The following is a 20000-nucleotide window of genomic DNA, read 5'->3' on the forward strand; positions in this document are numbered from 1 at the left end:
GACTACAAACACATTCATCCAAGAAACCTTACATTCACCGAGACTCACTCCCTCAAATTACAAACAAATGTAGGGGTGACACTTTTGTCCGGAAATTAAACTTCCAGGCTGCTCATTTAAATGTCATGCTTAAATTACTGTTATGGAGGCAGGTTGCTTTTTAGAATGTTAGCAATAAAGAGCTGTGCTGATTGAACTAGTGTGTGTGTGTGTGTGTGTGTGTGTGTGTGTGTGTGTGTGTGAGAGAGAGAGAGGTGTGGGGTGTATCACTCTCTCAATCTGGTGAACAGACTGCTGATCACTAATGTTGTCTTTAAAAGAAAAACTCTAGACCTCTTGTTTCTGAACGACAAACTCATCACTAATGTTTTGGTTTCTATGTTTTCTAAAACAGAAAAATAAATGATACTAGAACATTATTCCGTTTTTTTTAACGTTTTTTTGTTTAGATTCTGTGTGTGTGTGTGTGTGTGTGTGTGTAGGGATTGCAGTGTAAGTTATCAGCTGAGGCCACTGACCCTCAGACGTTGTCCCTGTAGAAGGTATATCATTAACTCTACCTAATACTGTCCCTCCCTGTGTGTGTGTGTGTGTGTGTGTGTGTGTGTGTGTGTGTGTGTGTGTGTGTGTGTGTGTGTGTGTGTGTGTGTGTGTGTGTGTGTGTGTGTGTGTGTGTGTGTGTGTCATTAAGCCAATGTGCTGAGCTCAGGATGACCAGGGTATGTGTGAACAGTGGACACCAGCCCAGAGACTGTGTGTGTGTGTGTGTGTGTGTGTTCACTATCCCAGAGTTTAACCACCATGAAAACAGGGTGACAAACACAGCCTCAGACATTGTAGTAGGCACCATGTGTGATGTAAATGATGTTAATGACGTGAATGATAAACGGCCAACAGTAAGGTGTACAGATAGAGAGGTGCTGTGTCTTTCTGTCCCCTGCATTGTGTATGTCGAAATGAGTGCATGGACACAGCGTGATCCCAGCGATTGATGATTACCCTGGAAGTGTGTGTGTGATCAGTTCGTGTTGTTGAAGCTGGTGCAAAGACTCTGAACCCATCATGGAGTCGGGAAAGGTAAGATCTCTCTCCGTACACTTTTACATACTCTAGCTCTCTCACACACACACACACACACTCTTTTTGAGGTAACTAATCCATTTACTAAACAAACGTTGAAAGACAAGCTGTTGGTTTTATAATATAATAAACGTTCCTACTGTTCAGTACTGACTGACCGATGCTCTGTAGCTACACACAAGGACAGGAGAGTGTGTGTGTGTGTGTGTGTGTGTGTGTGTGTGTGTGTGTGTGTGTGTGTGTGTGTGTGTGTGTGTGTGTGTGTGTGTGTGTGTGTGTCATGATTAAATCGAGGGAGAGTACCATTGATTTCACAGTTCATTTGTTGATGGCATGAGAGAGCTGGTTATATCAGTGATTTATCTGGTTTTTATTTCTGAGAGAAACACATCTGTAAACAGGAACAGCAGCAAGCAGTATGTGTTGTATTCCATCATTGACACACATGAATTACTTTGTTAGGGGGCAGATCAGCTTTAATATTACAGACAGATTGTAGCTTCCATCATTGTAATTGTCTGCATCATTTCCTTTCCCCTATATATATATTTTTTGTAAATATAGATTATTTTAAATATATATTTTTAAATATATTTTCCTTTATTATTTTCCCCTAACCCTACCACCCCTCCCCTAATTGGAGTAAACTAATGAACAACAACACTTAGGCTTATACTTCCAACTTATACATACTACATACATTTCACAAACAGTATATTTCACATGAGTTATCTTTTGTTTTTAGTCCCATCCTTCAGCTACAGTACCCTCAACCCCTCCCAACCCCTCCCATCTATCTCTTAAGATCACCAGTTTTCATTTCTAGCTGCCATAGATTTTCCACTGTGTGATGTTTCACAAAAGCTCTGAACCTTTCTATTCTTGTAGTTTCTACAGATTGTAAATGAAAGATAAACACCTTTGCTAAGAGTATTATTATATTATTGATCGATTGACTATGACTTATCAAATCACCCAGCAGTGCTGTTTGCGGAGTTAGCTCCAAGTAAATGTTGCAATTGTTTAGCCATTCCTGAACCTGCGACCAAAAACAAGCTACATATGGGCAGTACAAGAACAAGTGAGCTACCGATTCTGTCTCTTCGCAGCAAAATATGCAGAGCTCGGATGGTTGTATCCCACTATATATATATAGAACATTCTACTGGTTGCAAGAATTTTCTAAAATCATTTAAATGGAAAACTCAAAGTTTTGTGTCTGAGTTCATAGACCATGTGCCATGGAATTTGTACATCCAACTATTTTCAAACCTGTATGGCGTCGCGGTCAACATTTTGGTCCTCAAGTAAAACTGATGTACATGTAACACCCTGGCCATACAGAGGGTTTTTTGTTCTCTATTTTTGGTTAGGCCAGGGTGTGACATGGGTGGGCGTTCTAGGTTTCTTTTTCTATGTTGGTGGTTTTCTTTGTTTCGGCCGTGTATGGCTCTCAATCAGGAACAGGTGTAGATTGTTGTTGCTGATTGAGAGTCATGCATAGGCAGCCTGTTTTTCCTTTGGGGTTTGTGGGTGAATGTTTTCTGTTTAGAGTTTGTTCCTGACAGAACTGTTGCTGGTCGTTCTTTTGGTTTCTTTTTTGTATAGTGTTCATTCGGTCATTAAAACCTTTCAAGATGAACACATCCTCCGCTGCACCTTGGTCTCATTTCAACGACGGCCGTTACAGTACAGCTGAAGTCGGAAGTTTACAGACACCTTTGCAAAATACATTTAAACTCAGTTTTTCACAACCCCTGACATTTAATCCTAGTAAAAATGCCCTGTCTTAGGTCAGTTAGGATCACCACTTTATTTTAAGAATGTAAAATGATAGTAGAGAGAGAATTATTTATTTCAGCTTTTATTTCTTTCATCACATTCCCAGTGGGTCAGAAGTTTACATACACTCAATTAGTATTTGGTAGCATTTTCTTTAAATTGTTTAACTTGGGTCAAACGTTTCTGGTAGCCTTCCACAAGCTTCCCCCAATAAGTTGGGTGAATTTTGGCCCATTCCTCCTGACAGAGCTGTAAAACGCTCCAATACCTTGACTTTGTTGTACTTAAGCCATTTTGCCACAACTTTGGAAGTATGCTTGGGGTCATTGTCCATTTGGAAGACCCATTTGCGACCAAGCTTTAACTTCCTGACTGATGTCTTGAGATGTTGCTTCAATATATCCACATTATTTTAATTCCTCATGATGCCATCTATTTTGTGAAGTGCACCAGTCCCTCCTGCAGCAAAGCACTCCCACAACATGATGCTGCCACCCTCGTGCTTCACGGTTGGGATGGTGTTCTTTCCTCCAAACATTACGATGGTCATTATGACCAAACAGTTCTATTTTTGTTTTATCAGACCAGAGGACATTTGTCCAAAAAGTACAATCTTTGTCCCCATGTGCAGTTGCAAACCGTAGTCTGGCTTTTTTATGGCGGTTTTGGAGCAGTGGCTTCTTGCTTGCTGAGCAGCCTTTCAGATTATGTCGATATAAGACTCGTTTTACTGTGGATATAGATACTTTTGTACCTGTTTCTTCCAGCATCTTCACAAGGTCTTTTGCTGTTGTTCTGGGATTGATTTGCACTTTTCGCACCAAAGTACATTCATCTCTAGGAGACAGAACGCGTCTCCTCCCTGAGCGCTATGCCGGCTGCGTGGTCCCATGGTGTTTATACTTGCGTACTATTGTTTGTACAGATGAACGTGGTACCTTCAGGTGTTTGAAAATTGCTCCCAAGGATGAACCAGACTTGTGGAGGTCTACAATGTTTTTTAGGTCTTGGCTGATTTCTTTTGATTTTCCCATGATGTCAAGCAAGAGGCACTGAGTTTGAAGGTAGGCCTTGAAATACATCCACAGGTATACCTCCAATTGACTCAAATTATGTCAATTAGCCTATCAGAAGCTTCTAAAGCCATGATATCATTTTTTTTTATTTTCCAAGCTGTTTAAAGGCACAGTCAACTTAGTGTATGTAAACTTCTGACCCACTGGAATTTTGATACAGTGAATTATAAGTGAAGTAATCTGTCTGTAAACAATTGTTGGAAAAATGACTTGTGTCATGCACAAAGTAGATGTCCTAACCGACTTGCCAAAACTATAGTTTGTTAACAAGAAATGTGTGGAGTGGTTGAAAAATGAGTTTTAATGACTCCAACCTAAGTGTATGTAAACTTCCGACTTCAACTGTATTTTTGTATTTATGACAGGTTTCTTTTGTTGCCAATTTTGGTCTTTAATGCAGGGCCAACAAACAAGTTCCTACCTTCTCTCTACCTTTCTTCTTGCCTCCTCCATTTTTGCGGTAATGCTGCAATCAATCGGTTGTAATTTTGGACAGAGCAGAAATGTCCATATATTTTTATTAAAAGCATGTCACACACCTCATCCAACTAGTCAACTAAATATCAAGCCCTTGATTAGTTGAATCAGGAAACAGTAACACCGAGTAATGTGAAGATGTTTTGTTGCTCTGTTATAAACAGTATTTTACAGCAAGTGGGACTGCATGGTGCATTGAACTGGTTCCCTGCCCACTAGGTCTGCGCATTACAGGCACCTTTTCATATCTGTGTGTCCTACAGCAGCTGACAGGCACTCTAGCCCTCGCAGTGTTTTCAGCAGTCTTGGGTTCTCTACAGTATGGATACAGCCTGGGAGTCATCAATGCGCCACAGAAGGTACACACACACACTGTTTATTTTAGTAATGAGTAAACAGCAAGTACTATTATAAACCTTTACTCTGTTTCCTAGGTGATCGAGCAGCATTATGGGCGGTCCCTGGGGGTGCTCCCTGAGGAGCCTCTCCTCCTATCAGAGAACGGTACAGGGACAGAGAAGCAGGAAGTGCATCCCTCTGTGGTCATGTATTGGTCTCTGTCTGTGTCGATCTTCTCCATCGGGGGCGTGGTGTCGTCCTTCCTGGTGGGCTTCATTGGAGACCTGAGAGGAAGGTGTGTGTGAGCATCCGAACCTCCCTCTTCCTCTATCTGTCTCAAGGCGAAACTGAACACGCTTATGCGACTGACAGGGTTTGAACTCGGGTCGTCTGTATGCCACAAGACTGTGTTAGCCTACTGAGCTAATGCCTATGCTGTCTGTGCAGGGTGAAGGGCATGTTGATGGTGAATGTGTTAGCCTACTGAGCTAATGCCTATGCTGTCTGTGCAGGGTGAAGGGCATGTTGATGGTGAATGTGTTAGCCCACTGAGCTAATGCCTATGCTGTCTGTGCAGGGTGAAGGGCATGTTGATGGTGAATGTGTTAGCCCACTGAGCTAATGCCTATGCTGTCTGTGCAGGGTGAAGGGCATGTTGATGGTGAATGTGTTAGCCCACTGAGCTAATGCCTATGCTGTCTGTGCAGGGTGAAGGGCATGTTGATGGTGAATGTGTTAGCCTACTGAGCTAATGCCTATGCTGTCTGTGCAGGGTGAAGGGCATGTTGATGGTGAATGTGTTAGCCTACTGAGCTAATGCCTATGCTGTCTGTGCAGGGTGAAGGGCATGTTGATGGTGAATGTGTTAGCCCACTGAGCTAATGCCTATGCTGTCTGTGCAGGGTGAAGGGCATGTTGATGGTGAATGTGTTAGCCCACTGAGCTAATGCCTATGCTGTCTGTGCAGGGTGAAGGGCATGTTGATGGTGAATGTGTTAGCCCACTGAGCTAATGCCTATGCTGTCTGTGCAGGGTGAAGGGCATGTTGATGGTGAATGTGTTAGCCCACTGAGCTAATGCCTATGCTGTCTGTGCAGGGTGAAGGGCATGTTGATGGTGAATGTGTTAGCCCACTGAGCTAATGCCTATGCTGTGTGTGCAGGGTGAAGGGCATGTTGATGGTGAATGTGTTAGCCCACTGAGCTAATGCCTATGCTGTCTGTGCAGGGTGAAGGGCATGTTGATGGTGAATGTGTTAGCCCACTGAGCTAATGCCTATGCTGTCTGTGCAGGGTGAAGGGCATGTTGATGGTGAATGTGTTAGCCTACTGAGCTAATGCCTATGCTGTCTGTGCAGGGTGAAGGGCATGTTGATGGTGAATGTGTTAGCCCACTGAGCTAATGCCTATGCTGTCTGTGCAGGGTGAAGGGCATGTTGATGGTGAATGTGTTAGCCCACTGAGCTAATGCCTATGCTGTCTGTGCAGGGTGAAGGGCATGCTGATGGTGAATGTGTTAGCCCACTGAGCTAATGCCTATGCTGTCTGTGCAGGGTGAAGGGCATGCTGATGGTGAATGTGTTAGCCCACTGAGCTAATGCCTATGCTGTGTGTGCAGGGTGAAGGGCATGTTGATGGTGAATGTGTTAGCCCACTGAGCTAATGCCTATGCTGTCTGTGCAGGGTGAAGGGCATGTTGATGGTGAATGTGTTAGCAGTAGTAGCAGGACTACTGATGGTGATGGCTAAGATGTGGAAACCTCACGTCATGGTCATCGCTGGACGATGTGTCATGGGATTCTACTGTGGTGAGTTATCAATACATTGAGTCACACACTACAGTACATCAGGAAGGAAGTATTCGGCCCAGCTCTGTCCACTACATTCTTATCACTACAAGTGTGAACAAGGCTGGTACTGACGCTCTCCCCCCCCCCCCCCTCTCTCTCGCACTCTCAATTAAATTTAAATTCAAGGGCTTTATTGGCATGGGAAACATATATTAACATTGCCAAATCAAGTGAAGTAGATAATAAACAATAGTGAAATAAACAATAAAAATGAACAGTAAACATTACACTCACAAAGGTTCCAAAATAATAAAGACGTTTCAAATGTCATATTACGTGCAAATAGTTCAAGTACAAAAAGGAAAATAAATAAACATAAATATGGGTTGTATTTACAATGGTGTTTTTTTTTTCACTGGTTGCCCTTTTCTTGTGGCAACAGGTCATAAATCTTGCTGCTGTGATGGCACACATTTGGCAGGAGGTTAGGAAGTGCAGCTGTTTCCACCTCATTTTGTGGGTCAGTGTGCACATAGGCAAACCTGGCTCTCTAGAGAAGACAGGCTAAGGCGACATTTCTCAAAAGCAAGGCAATGTTCACTGAGTCTATACATAGTCAAAGCTTACCTTAATTTTGGGTCAGTCACAGTGGTCAGGTATTCTGCTACTGTGTACTCTCTGTTTAGGGCCAAATAGCATTCTAGTTTGCTCTGTTTTTTTGTTAATTCTTTCCAATGTGTCAAGTAATTATCATTTGGTTTTCTCATGATTTGGTTGGGTCTAATTGTGTTGCTGTCCTGGGGCTCTGTGGGGTCTGTTTGTGTTTGTGAACAGAGCCCCAGGACCAGCTTGTTTAGAGGGACTCTTCTCCAGGTTCATCTCTCTGTAGGTGATGGTTTTGTTATGGAAGGTTTGGGAATCATTTCCTTTTAGGTGGTTGTAGAATTGAATGACTATTTTCTGGATTTTGATAATTAGTGGGTATCGGCCTAATTCTGCTCTGCATGCAATTTGTTGTGTTTTACGTTTATGTCTCTCTCTCCCCTTCTCTCCCCTTCTCTCTCTCTCTCCCCCTTCTCTCTCTCTCTCTCTCTCTCTCTCTCTCTTACTCTCCTTCTCTCTCACCTTCTCTCTCTCTTACTCTCCTTCTCTCTCACCTTCTCTCTCTCCCCTTCTCTCTCTCTCTCTCTCTCTCTCTCTCTCTCCTTCTACTCCCTACTCTCTCACTCTCCCTCTCTCTCTCTCTTCTCCCTCCTCCCCTTCTCTCTCTCTCCCTCTCCTCTCTCTCCTCCCTCTCCCTCTCCCTCTCTCTTCTCTCTCTCTCCCTTCTCCTCTCTCCTCTTGCCTTCTCTCCTCTCCTCTCTCCTCCTCACCTCCTCTCTCTCCCTCCCTTCTCTCTCTCCCTCTCTCTCTCCCTCTCTCCCGCTCCCCTCTCTCTCTCTCTCTCTCTCTCTCTCTCTCTCTCTCTCAGGTCTGTCCTCAGGTTTAGTTCCTATGTATATAGGGGAGATAGCTCCCATGGCCTACAGAGGAGCTCTGGGAACCTTACATCAACTGGCTATTGTTACTGGTATACTACTGAGTCAGGTAAGACCACACACTGTCTGTCTTCTAACCTCTATCTCTCTGTCACTGTCTGTCCTCTAACCTCTATCCCCCTGTCACTGTCTGTCCTCTAATCTCTATTCCCCTGTCACTGTCTGTCCTTTAACCTCTATCCCCCTGTCACTGTCTGTCCTCTAATCTCTATTCCCCTGTCACTGTCTGTCCTTTAACCTCTATCCCCCTGTCACTGTCTGTCCTCTAATCTCTATCCCCCTGTCACTGTCTGTCCTTTAACCTCTATTCCCCTGTCACTGTCTGTCCTTTAACCTCTATCCCCCTGTCACTGTCTGTCCTCTAATCTCTATCCCCCGTCACTGTCTGTCCTCTAATCTCTATTCCCCTGTCACTGTCTGTCCTCTAACCTCTATCCCCCTGTCACTGTCTGTCCTCTAATCTCTATTCCCCTGTCACTGTCTGTCCTTTAACCTCTATCCCCCTGTCACTGTCTGTCTTCTAATCTCTATTCCCCTGTCACTGTCTGTCCTTTAACCTCTATCCCCCTGTCACTGTCTGTCCTCTAATCTCTATCCCCCTGTCACTGTCTGTCCTTTAACCTCTATTCCCCTGTCACTGTCTGTCCTTTAACCTCTATCCCCCTGTCACTGTCTGTCCTCTAATCTCTATCCCCCGTCACTGTCTGTCCTCTAATCTCTATCCCCCTGTCACTGTCTGTCCTCTAACCTCTATCCCCCTGTCACTGTCTGTCCTCTAATCTCTATTCCCCTGTCACTGTCTGTCCTTTAACCTCTATCCCCCTGTCACTGTCTGTCCTCTAATCTCTATTCCCCTGTCACTGTCTGTCCTCTAACCTCTATCCCCCGTCACTGTCTGTCCTCTAATCTCTATTCCCCTGTCACTGTCTGTCCTCTAACCTCTATCCCCCTGTCACTGTCTGTCCTCTAATCTCTATTCCCCTGTCACTGTCTGTCCTTTAACCTCTATTCCCCTGTCACTGTCTGTCCTTTAACCTCTATCCCCCTGTCACTGTCTGTCCTCTAATCTCTATCCCCCTGTCACTGTCTGTCCTTTAACCTCTATTCCCCTGTCACTGTCTGTCCTTTAACCTCTATCCCCCTGTCACTGTCTGTCCTCTAATCTCTATCCCCCGTCACTGTCTGTCCTCTAATTTCTATCCCCCTGTCACTGTCTGTCCTCTAATCTCTATCTCTCTGTCACTGTCTGTCCTTTAACCTCTATCCCCCTGTCACTGTCTGTTCTCTAATCTCTATCCCCCTGTCACTGTCTGTCCTCTAATCTCTATCCCCCTGTCACTGTCTGTCCTTTAACCTCTATCCCCCTGTCACTGTCTGTCCTCTAATCTCTATCCCCCTGTCACTGTCTGTCCTCTAATCTCTATCTCTCTGTCACTGTCTGTCCTCTAATCTCTATCTCTCTGTCACTGTCTGTCCTCTAATCTCTATCCCCCTGTCACTGTCTGTCCTTTAACCTCTATCCCCCTGTCACTGTCTGTCCTCTAATCTCTGTCCCCCTGTCACTGTCTGTGTTTGTCCCTAATCTCTGTCCTCCTGTCTCTCTTTGTGTCCGTCCCTAATCTCTGTCCCCCTGTCTCTCTCTGTGTCCGTCCCTAATTTCTGTCCCCCTGTCTCTCTCTGTGTCCGTCCCTAATCTCTGTCCACCTGTCTCTCTTTGTGTCCGTCCCTAATCTCTGTCCCCCTGTCTCTCTGTGTTCGTCCCTAATCTCTGTCCCCCTGTCTCTCTGTATGTCTTTAATCTCTGTCCACCTGTCTCTCTCTGTGTTTGTCCCTAATCTCTGTCCCCCTGTCTCTCTCTGTGTCCGTCCCTAATCTCTGTCCCCCTGTCTCTCTCTGTGTCCGTCCCTAATCTCTGTCCCCCTGTCTCTCTCTGTGTTTGTCCCTAATCTCTGTCCCCCTGTCTCTCTCTGTGTCTGTCCCTAATCTCTGTCCCCCTGTCTCTCTCTGTGTCTGTCCCCCAGGTGCTAGGTCTAGAGTTCCTCCTGGGTAATGACTACTACTGGCCGCTGCTGCTGGGTCTGTCTGGAGCTCCTGCTGTGTTACAGTCTCTACTGCTGCCACTGTGTCCTGAGAGTCCCAGATACCTCTACATCAAGAGAGGCATGGTGGAGGAGGCCAAAAAGAGTATATACTGTAGAAATCTCAGATCTCTCTAAGAAAATACAGTACCAGTCAAAAGTTTGGACACACCTACTCATTCCAGGGTTTTTCTTTAATTGTACTATTTTCTACATTGTATAATAGTGAAGACATCAAAACTATGAAATAACACATATGGAATCATGTAGTAACCAAAAAAGGGTTAAACAAATAAAAATATATTTTATATTTGAGATTCTTCAAAGTAGCCACCCTTTGCCTTCATGACAGTTTTCCACACTCTTGGCATTCTCTCAACCAGCTTCATGAGGTAGTCACCTGGAATGCATTTCAATTAACAAGTGTGCCTTGTTAAAAGTTAATTTGTGGAATTTCTTTCCTTATTATTGCGTTTGAGCCAATCAGTTGTATTGTGACAAGGTAGGGGTGGTATACAGAAGATAGCCCTATTTGGTAAAATATATAGTCCATATCATGGCAAGAACAGCTCAAATAAGCAAAGAGAAATGAAAGTCCATCATTACTTTAAGACATGAAGGTCAGTCAATACGGACAATTTCAAGAACTTTGAAAGTTTCTTCAAGTGCAGTAGCAAAAACTATCAAGCGCTATGATGAAACTGGCTATCATGAGGACAGGACAGGAAAGGAAGACCCAGAGTTACCTCTGCTGCAGAGGATAAGTTCATTTGTTACCGGCCTCAGAAATTACATCCCAAATAAATACCTTACTGAGTTCAAGTAACAGACATATCTCAACATCAACTGTTCAGAGGAGACTGCATGAGTCAGGCCTTCATGGTTGAATTGCTGCAAATAACCACTAAGAAGATGAGACTTGCTTGGGACAAGAAACACGAGCAATGGGCATTAGACCGGTGGAAATCTGTCCTTTGGTCTGATGAGTCCAAATTGGAGATTTTAGGTTCCAACTGCCGTGTCTTTGTGAAACGCAGAGTAGGTGAACAGATGATCTCCGCATGTGTAGTTCCCACCGTGAAGCATGGAGGAGGAGGTGTGGGGGTGCTTTGCTGGTGACGCTGTCTGTGATTTATTTAGAATTCAATGCACACTTAACCAGCATGGCTACCACAGCATTCTGCAGTGATACGCCATCCCATCTGGTTTGCGCTTAGTGGGACTATCATTTGTTTTTCACCAGGACAATGACCCAACACACCTCCAGGCTGTGTAAGGGCTATTTGACCAAGAAGGAGAGTGATGGAGTGCTGCATCAGATGACTTGGCCTCCATAATCCCTCGACCTCAACCAAATTGAGATGGTTTGGGATGAGTTGGACCGCAGAGTGAAGAAAAAGCATCCAACAAGTGCTCAGACTGTTGGAAAAGCATTCCAGGTGAAGCTAGTTGAGAGAATACCAAGAGTGTGCAAAGCTGTCATCAAGGCAAAGGGTGGCGACTTTGAAGAATCTAAAATCGAAAATATATTTAGATTTGTTTAAAACTTTTGTGGCTACTACATGTTATTTCATAGTTGTGATGTCTTCACTATTATTTTACAATGTAGAAAATAGTATAAATAAATAAAAACCCTTGAATGAGTAGGTGTGTCCAAAATACACACTTGCTGTGTGTGTGTGTGTGTGTGTGTGTGTGTGTGTGTGTGTGTGTGTGTGTGTGTGTGTGCGTGTGCGTTTGTAGGTCTGCGTCATCTGAAGGGAGAGTATGACCCATCAGCTGACCTGGAGGAGATGAGGAGGGAGAAGGAGGAGGTTGAGAAGGAGGCGCAAGTCTCTATTGCCATCCTGGTGCGTTCATTATCTAGTCTACTGAACATCTGGTCTATAGCTGTCTAATCCATGTCAGTCTGGTCCAGTATTAATAATGTGATTTGTGTCTGTGGTCCTGTATTAATAATATGATATGTGTCTGTAGTCCTGTAGTCCTGTATGAATAATATGATATGTGTCTGTAGTCATGTAGTCCTGTATTAATAATATGATATGTGGTCTGTAGTCCTGTATTAATAATATGATATGTGTCTGTAGTCCTGTATTAATAATATGATATGTGTCTGTATTCCTGTAGTCCTGTATTAATAATATGATATGTGTCTGTAGTCCTGTATTAATAATATGATATGTGTCTGTAGTCCTGTATTAATAATATGATATGTGTCTGTAGTCCTGTATTAATAATATGATGTGTGTCTGTAGTCCTGTATTAAGAATATGATATGCGTCTGTAGTCCTGTATTAATAATGTGATATGTGTCTGTAGTCCTGTAGTCCTGCATTAATAATATGATATGTGTCTGTAGTCCTGTATTAAAAATGTGATATGTGTCTGTAGTCCTGTATTAATAATGTGATATGTGTCTGTAGTCCTGCATTAATAATATTATATGTGTCTGTAGTCCTGTATTAATAATATGATATGTGTCTGGAGTCCTGTATTAATAATGTGATATGTGTCTGTAGTCCTGTAGTCCTGTATTAATAATATGATATGTGTCTGTAGTCCTGTATTAATAATATGATATGTGTCTGTAGTCCTGTATTAATAATATGATATGTGTCTGTAGTCCTGTAGTCCTGTATTAATAATATGATATGTGTCTGTAGTCCTGTATTAATAATATCATATGTGTCTGTAGTCCTGTATTAATAATATGATGTGTGTCTGTAGTCCTGTATTAATAATGTGATATGTGTCTGTAGTCCTGTAGTCCTGTATTAATAATATGATATGTGTCTGTAGTCCTGTATTAATAATATGATATGTGTCTGTAGTCCTGTATTAATAATATGATGTGTGTCTGTAGTCCTGTATTAATAATGTGATATGTGTCTGTAGTCCTGTAGTCCTGTATTAATAATATGATATGTGTCTGTAGCCCTGTATTAATAATATGATGTGTGTCTGTAGTCCTGTATTAATAATATGATATGTGTCTGTAGTCCTGTATTTATAATATGATATGTGTCTGTAGTCCTGTATTAATAATATGATATGTGTCTGTAGTCCTGTATTAATAATGTGATATGTGTCTGTAGTCCTGTAGTCTTGTATTAATAATATGATATGTGTCTGTAGTCCTGTATAAATAATATGATATGTGTCTGTATTCCTGTATTAATAATATGATATGTGTCTGTAGTCCTGTATTAATAATGTGATATGTGTCTGTAGTCCTGTAGTCCTGCATTAATAATATGATATGTGTCTGTAGTCCTGTATTAATAATGTGATATGTGTCTGAAGTCCTGTAGTCCTGTATTAATAATATGATATGTGTCTGTAGTCCTGTAGTCCTGTATTAATAATGTGATTTGTGTCTGTATTCCTGTATTAATAATATGATATGTGTCTGTAGTCCTGTATTAATAATGTGATATGTGTCTGTAGTTCTGTAGTCCTGTATTAATAATGTGATATGTGTCTGCAGTCCTGTAGTCCTGTATTAATAATATAATATGTGCCTGTAGTCCTGTAGTCCTGTATTAATAATGTGATATGTGTCTGTAGTCCTGTAGTCCTGTATTAATAATATGACATGTGTCTGTAGTCCTGTATTAATAATATTATATGTGTCTGTAGTCCTGTATTAATAATATGATATGTGTCTGTAGTCCTGTATTAATAATGTGATATGTGTCTGTAGTCCTGTATTAATAATATGATATGTGTCTGTAGTCCTGTAGTCCTGTATTAATAATATGATATGTGTCTGTAGTCCTGTATTAATAATATGATATGTGTCTGTAGTCCTGTATTAATAATATGATATGTGTCTGTAGTCCTGTAGTCCTGTATTAATAATATGATATGTGTCTGTAGTCCTGTATTAATAATGTGATATGTGTCTGTAGTCCTGTATTAATAATGTGATTTGTGTCTGTAGTCCTGTATTAATAATATGATATGTGTCTGTAGTCCTGTATTAAAAATGTGATATGTGTCTGTAGTCCTGTATTAATAATGTGATATGTGTCTGTAGTCCTGCATTAATAATATTATATGTGTCTGTAGTCCTGTATTAATAATATGATATGTGTCTGGAGTCCTGTATTAATAATGTGATATGTGTCTGTAGTCCTGTAGTCCTGTATTAATAATATGATATGTGTCTGTAGTCCTGTATTAATAATATGATATGTGTCTGTAGTCCTGTATTAATAATATGATGTGTGTCTGTAGTCCTGTATTAATAATATGATATGTGTCTGTAGTCCTGTATTTATAATATGATATGTGTCTGTAGTCCTGTATTAATAATATGATATGTGTCTGTAGTCCTGTATTAATAATGTGATATGTGTCTGTAGTCCTGTAGTCTTGTATTAATAATATGATATGTGTCTGTAGTCCTGTATAAATAATATGATATGTGTCTGTATTCCTGTATTAATAATATGATATGTGTCTGTAGTCCTGTATTAATAATGTGATATGTGTCTGTAGTCCTGTAGTCCTGTATTAATAATATGATATGTGTCTGTAGCCCTGTATTAATAATATGATGTGTGTCTGTAGTCCTGTATTAATAATATGATATGTGTCTGTAGTCCTGTATTAATAATATGATATGTGTCTGTAGTCCTGTATTAATAATATGATATGTGTCTGTAGTCCTGTATTAATAATGTGATATGTGTCTGTAGTCCTGTAGTCTTGTATTAATAATATGATATGTGTCTGTAGTCCTGTATAAATAATATGATATGTGTCTGTATTCCTGTATTAATAATATGATATGTGTCTGTAGTCCTGTATTAATAATGTGATATGTGTCTGTAGTCCTGTAGTCCTGCATTAATAATATGATATGTGTCTGTAGTCCTGTATTAATAATGTGATATGTGTCTGAAGTCCTGTAGTCCTGTATTAATAATATGATATGTGTCTGTAGTCCTGTAGTCCTTTATTAATAATGTGATTTGTGTCTGTATTCCTGTATTAATAATATGATATGTGTCTGTAGTCCTGTATTAATAATGTGATATGTGTCTGTAGTTCTGTAGTCCTGTATTAATAATGTGATATGTGTCTGCAGTCCTGTAGTCCTGTATTAATAATATAATATGTGCCTGTAGTCCTGTAGTCCTGTATTAATAATGTGATATGTGTCTGTAGTCCTGTAGTCCTGTATTAATAATATGACATGTGTCTGTAGTCCTGTATTAATAATATTATATGTGTCTGTAGTCCTGTATTAATAATATGATATGTGTCTGTAGTCCTGTATTAATAATGTGATATGTGTCTGTAGTCCTGTATTAATAATATGATATGTGTCTGTAGTCCTGTAGTCCTGTATTAATAATATGATATGTGTCTGTAGTCCTGTATTAATAATATGATGTGTCTGTAGTCCTGTATTAATAATATGATATGTGTCTGTAGTCCTGTAGTCCTGTATTAATAATATGATATGTGTCTGTAGTCCTGTATTAATAATATGATATGTGTCTGTAGTCCTGTATTAATAATATGATGTGTGTCTGTAGTCCTGTATTAATAATGTGATATGTGTCTGTAGTCCTGTATTAATAATATGATATGTGTCTGTAGTCCTGTATTAATAATATGATGTGTGTCTGTAGTCCTGTATTAATAATGTGATATGTGTCTGTAGTCCTGTAGTCCTGTATTAATAATATGATATGTGTCTGTAGTCCTGTATTAATAATATGATGTGTGTCTGTAGTCCTGTATTAATAATATGATATGTGTCTGTAGTCCTGTATTAATAATATGATATGTGTCTGTAGTCCTGTATTAATAATATGATATGTGTCTGTAGTCCTGTATTAATAATGTGATATGTGTCTGTAGTCCTGTAGTCTTGTATTAATAATATGATATGTGTCTGTAGTCCTGTATAAATAATACGATATGTGTCTGTATTCCTGTATTAATAATATGATATGTGTCTGTAGTCCTGTATTAATAATGTGATATGTGTCTGTAGTCCTGTAGTCCTGTATTAATAATATGATATGTGTCTGTAGTCCTGTATTAATAATGTGAAATGTGTCTGTAGTCCTGTATTAATAATATGATATGTGTCTGTAGTCCTGTAGTCCTGTATTAATAATGTGATTTGTGTCTGTATTCCTGTATTAATAATATCATATGTGTCTGTAGTCCTGTATTAATAATGTGATATGTGTCTGTAGTTCTGTAGTCCTGTATTAATAATGTGATATGTGTCTGCAGTCCTGTAGTCCTGTATTAATAATATAATATGTGCCTGTAGTCCTGTAGTCCTGTATTAATAATGTGATATGTGTCTGTAGTCCTGTAGTCCTGTATTAATAATATGATATGTGTCTGTAGTCCTGTATTAATAATATGATATGTGTCTGTAGTCCTGTATTAATAATATGATATGTGTCTGTAGTCCTGTATTAATAATGTGATATGTGTCTGTAGTCCTGTAGTCTTGTATTAATAATATGATATGTGTCTGTAGTCCTGTATAAATAATATGATATGTGTCTGTATTCCTGTATTAATAATATGATATGTGTCTGTAGTCCTGTATTAATAATGTGATATGTGTCTGTAGTCCTGTATTAATAATATGATATGTGTCTGTAGTCCTGTAGTCCTGTATTAATAATCTGATTTGTGTCTGTATTCCTGTATTAATAATATGATATGTGTCTGTAGTCCTGTATTAATAATGTGATATGTGTCTGTAGTTCTGTAGTCCTGTATTAATAATGTGATATGTGTCTGCAGTCCTGTAGTCCTGTATTAATAATATAATATGTGCCTGTAGTCCTGTAGTCCTGTATTAATAATGTGATATGTGTCTGTAGTCCTGTAGTCCTGTATTACTAATATGATATGTGTCTGTAGTCCTGTATTAATAATATGATGTGTGTCTGTAGTCCTGTATTAATAATATGATACGTGTCTGTAGTCCTGTATTAATAATGTGATATGTGTCTATAGTCCTGTAGTCCTGTATTAATAATATGATATGTGTCTGTAGTCCTGTATTAATAATATGATATGTGTCTATAGTCCTGTAGTCCTGTATTAATAATATGATATGTGTCTGTAGTCCTGTATTAATAATATGATATGTGTCTGTAGTCCTGTATTAATAATATGATATGTGTCTGTAGTCCTGTAGTCCTGCATTATTAATATGATATGTGTCTGTAGTCCTGTATTAATAATGTGATATTTGTCTGTAGTCCTGTAGTCCTGTATTAATAATGTGATATGTGTCTGCAGTCCTGTAGTCCTGTATTAATAATGTGATATTTGTCTGTAGTCCTGTAGTCCTGTATTAATAATATGATATGTGTCTGTAGTCCTGTAGTCCTGTATTAATAATATGATATGTGTCTGTAGTCCTGTAGTCTTGTATTAATAATATGATATGTGTCTGTAGTCCTGTATTAATAATATGATATGTGTCTGTAGTCCTGTATTAATAGTGTGATATGTGTCTGTAGTCCTGTATGAATAATGTTATATGTGTCTGTAGTCCTGTATTAATAATATGATATACGTCTGTGCTTCTGTATTAATAATATGATATGTGTCTGTAGTCCTGTAGTCCTGTTTTCATAATATGGTATGTGTCTGTAGTCCTGTATTAATAATATGATATGTGTCTGTAGTCCTGTAGTCCTGTATTAATAATATGATATGTGTATGTAGTCCTGTATTAATAATATGATATGTGTCTGTAGTCCTGTATTAGTAATGTGATATGATTCTGTAGTCCTGTATGAATAATGTTATATGTGTCTGTAGTCCTGTATTAATAATATGTTATACGTCTGTGGTTCTGTATTAATAATGTGGTTTGTGTCTGTGGTCCAGTATTAATAATGTGGTATGTGTCTGTAGAACTGTAGCCCTGTATTGATAATGTGATATGTGTCTGTGGTCCTGTATTAATAATGTGATATGTGTCTGTAGTCCTGTATTAATAATGTGATATGTGTCTGTTGTCCTGTAGCCCTGTATTAATAATGTGATATGTGTCTGTGTTTCTGTATTAATAATGTGATATGTGTCTGTAGTCCTGTATTAATAATGTGATATGTTTGTAGTCCTATATCAATAATGTGACATGTTTGTAGTCCTGTATTAATAATGTGATATGTCTGTAGTCCTTTATTAATAATGTGATATGTCTGTAGTCCTGTAGTCCTGTATTAATAATGTGATATGTTTGTAGTCCTATATTAATAATGTCTGTAGTCCTGTATTAATAATGTGATATGTCTGTAGTCCTGTAGTCCTGTATTAATAATGTGATATGTTTGTAGTCCTATATTAATAATGTCTGTAGTCCTGTATTAATAATGTGAAATGTTTGTAGTCCTATATTAATAATGTGATATGTCTGTAGTCCTAAATTAATAATGTGATATGTCTGTAGTCCTATATTAATAATGTGATATGTCTGTAGTCCTACATTAATAATGTGATATGTCTGTAGTCCTATATTAATAATGTGATGTGTCTGTGGTCTTCTAGGTGCGGTCCTCTCTCTACAGGCAGCAGCTGTTTGTAGCCCTGATGATGCATCTCTCACAACAACTGTCAGGAATCAACGCTGTGAGTTACTGAGAGAGAGGGAACAACTGTCAGAAATCAAAGCTGTGAGTTACTGAGAGAGAGGGGGCGAGAGGGAACAACTGTCAGGAATCAACACTGTGAGTTACTGAGAGAGAGGGGTAGAGAGGGAACAACTGTCTGGAATTAACGCTGTGAGTTACTGAGAGAGAGGGAACAACTGTCTGGAATAAACGCTGTGAGTTACTGAGAGAGAGGGGGAGAGAGGGAACAACTGTCTGGAATCAACGCTGTGAGTTACTGAAAGAGAGGGGGAGAGAGGGAACAACTGTCTGGAATCAACGCTGTGAGTTACTGAGAGAGAGGGAACAACTGTCTGGAATCAACACTGTGAGTTACTGAAAGAGAGGGGGAGAGAGGGAACAACTGTCTGGAATCAACGCTGTGAGTTACTGAGAGAGAGGGGGAGAGAGGGAACAACTGTCAGGAATAAACGCTGTGAGTTACTGAGAGAGAGGGAACAACAGTCTGGAATCAAAGCTGTGAGTTACTGAGAGAGAGGGGTAGAGAGGGAACAACTGTCAGGAATCAACGCTGTGAGTTACTGAGAGAGAGAGGGGGAGAGAAGGAACAACTGTCAGGAATCAATGCTGTGAGTTACTGAGAGCGAGGGGGAGAGAGGGAACAACTGTCAGGAATCAACGCTGTGAGTTACTGAGAGCGAGGGGGAGAGAGGGAACAACTGTCAGGAATCAACGCTGTGAGTTACTGAGAGAGAGGGGTAGAGAGGGAACAACTGTCAGGAATCAACGCTGTGAGTTACTGAGAGAGAGGGGTAGAGAGGGAACAACTGTCAGGAATCAACACTGTGAGTTACTGAGAGAGAGGGGTAGAGAGGGAACAACTGTCAGGAATCAACGCTGTGAGTTACTGAGAGAGAGGGGGAGAGAGGGAACAACTGTCAGGAATCAACACTACGAGTTACTGAGAGAGAGGTGTAGAGAGGGAACAACTGTCTGGAATAAACGCTGTGAGTTACTGAGAGAGAGGGAACAACTGTCTGGAATCAACACTGTGAGTTACTGAGAGAGAGGGGGAGAGAGGGAACAACTGTCAGGAATAAACGCTGTGAGTTACTGAGAGAGAGGGATCAACAGTCTGGAATCAAAGCTGTGAGTTACTGAGAGAGAGGGGTAGAGAGGGAACAACTGTCAGGAATAAACGCTGTGAGTTACTGAGAGAGAGG

At 40.1% G+C, this 20000-nt stretch overlaps 1 protein-coding gene and 1 long non-coding RNA gene across 3 annotated transcripts in view; both read left to right on the forward strand.

Annotated features, from left to right (window-relative positions):
• Positions 1 to 777: 777 nt before the first annotated feature.
• LOC115196226 (solute carrier family 2, facilitated glucose transporter member 2) overlaps positions 778 to 20000 on the forward strand; it is a 22988-nt gene continuing 3765 nt past the window's right edge. The window contains exons 1-8 of one of the 2 annotated variants that reach the window (XM_029756853.1): positions 778 to 1077; positions 4679 to 4774; positions 4850 to 5049; positions 6437 to 6561; positions 8015 to 8130; positions 10103 to 10265; positions 11903 to 12009; positions 18716 to 18796. In XM_029756853.1, coding sequence (XP_029612713.1) covers positions 1063 to 1077; positions 4679 to 4774; positions 4850 to 5049; positions 6437 to 6561; positions 8015 to 8130; positions 10103 to 10265; positions 11903 to 12009; positions 18716 to 18796 — 903 coding nt within the window. In that variant the 5' untranslated portion in view covers positions 778 to 1062. Of the gene's footprint in view, positions 1078 to 1391; positions 1497 to 4678; positions 4775 to 4849; positions 5050 to 6436; positions 6562 to 8014; positions 8131 to 10102; positions 10266 to 11902; positions 12010 to 18715; positions 18797 to 20000 lie in introns of those variants that run through there. The other variant, XM_029756854.1, reaches the window with a different exon arrangement.
• Positions 19438 to 20000, forward strand: part of LOC115196227 (uncharacterized) — a 1343-nt gene continuing 780 nt past the window's right edge. Inside the window, exon 1 of the long non-coding RNA XR_003878819.1 lies at positions 19438 to 19749. This is a non-coding gene — a long non-coding RNA (uncharacterized LOC115196227). The remainder of the gene's footprint in view (positions 19750 to 20000) is intronic.

This window comes from Salmo trutta, chromosome 6 (assembly GCF_901001165.1).
Source record: "Salmo trutta chromosome 6, fSalTru1.1, whole genome shotgun sequence".
Taxonomy (NCBI): domain Eukaryota; kingdom Metazoa; phylum Chordata; class Actinopteri; order Salmoniformes; family Salmonidae; genus Salmo; species Salmo trutta.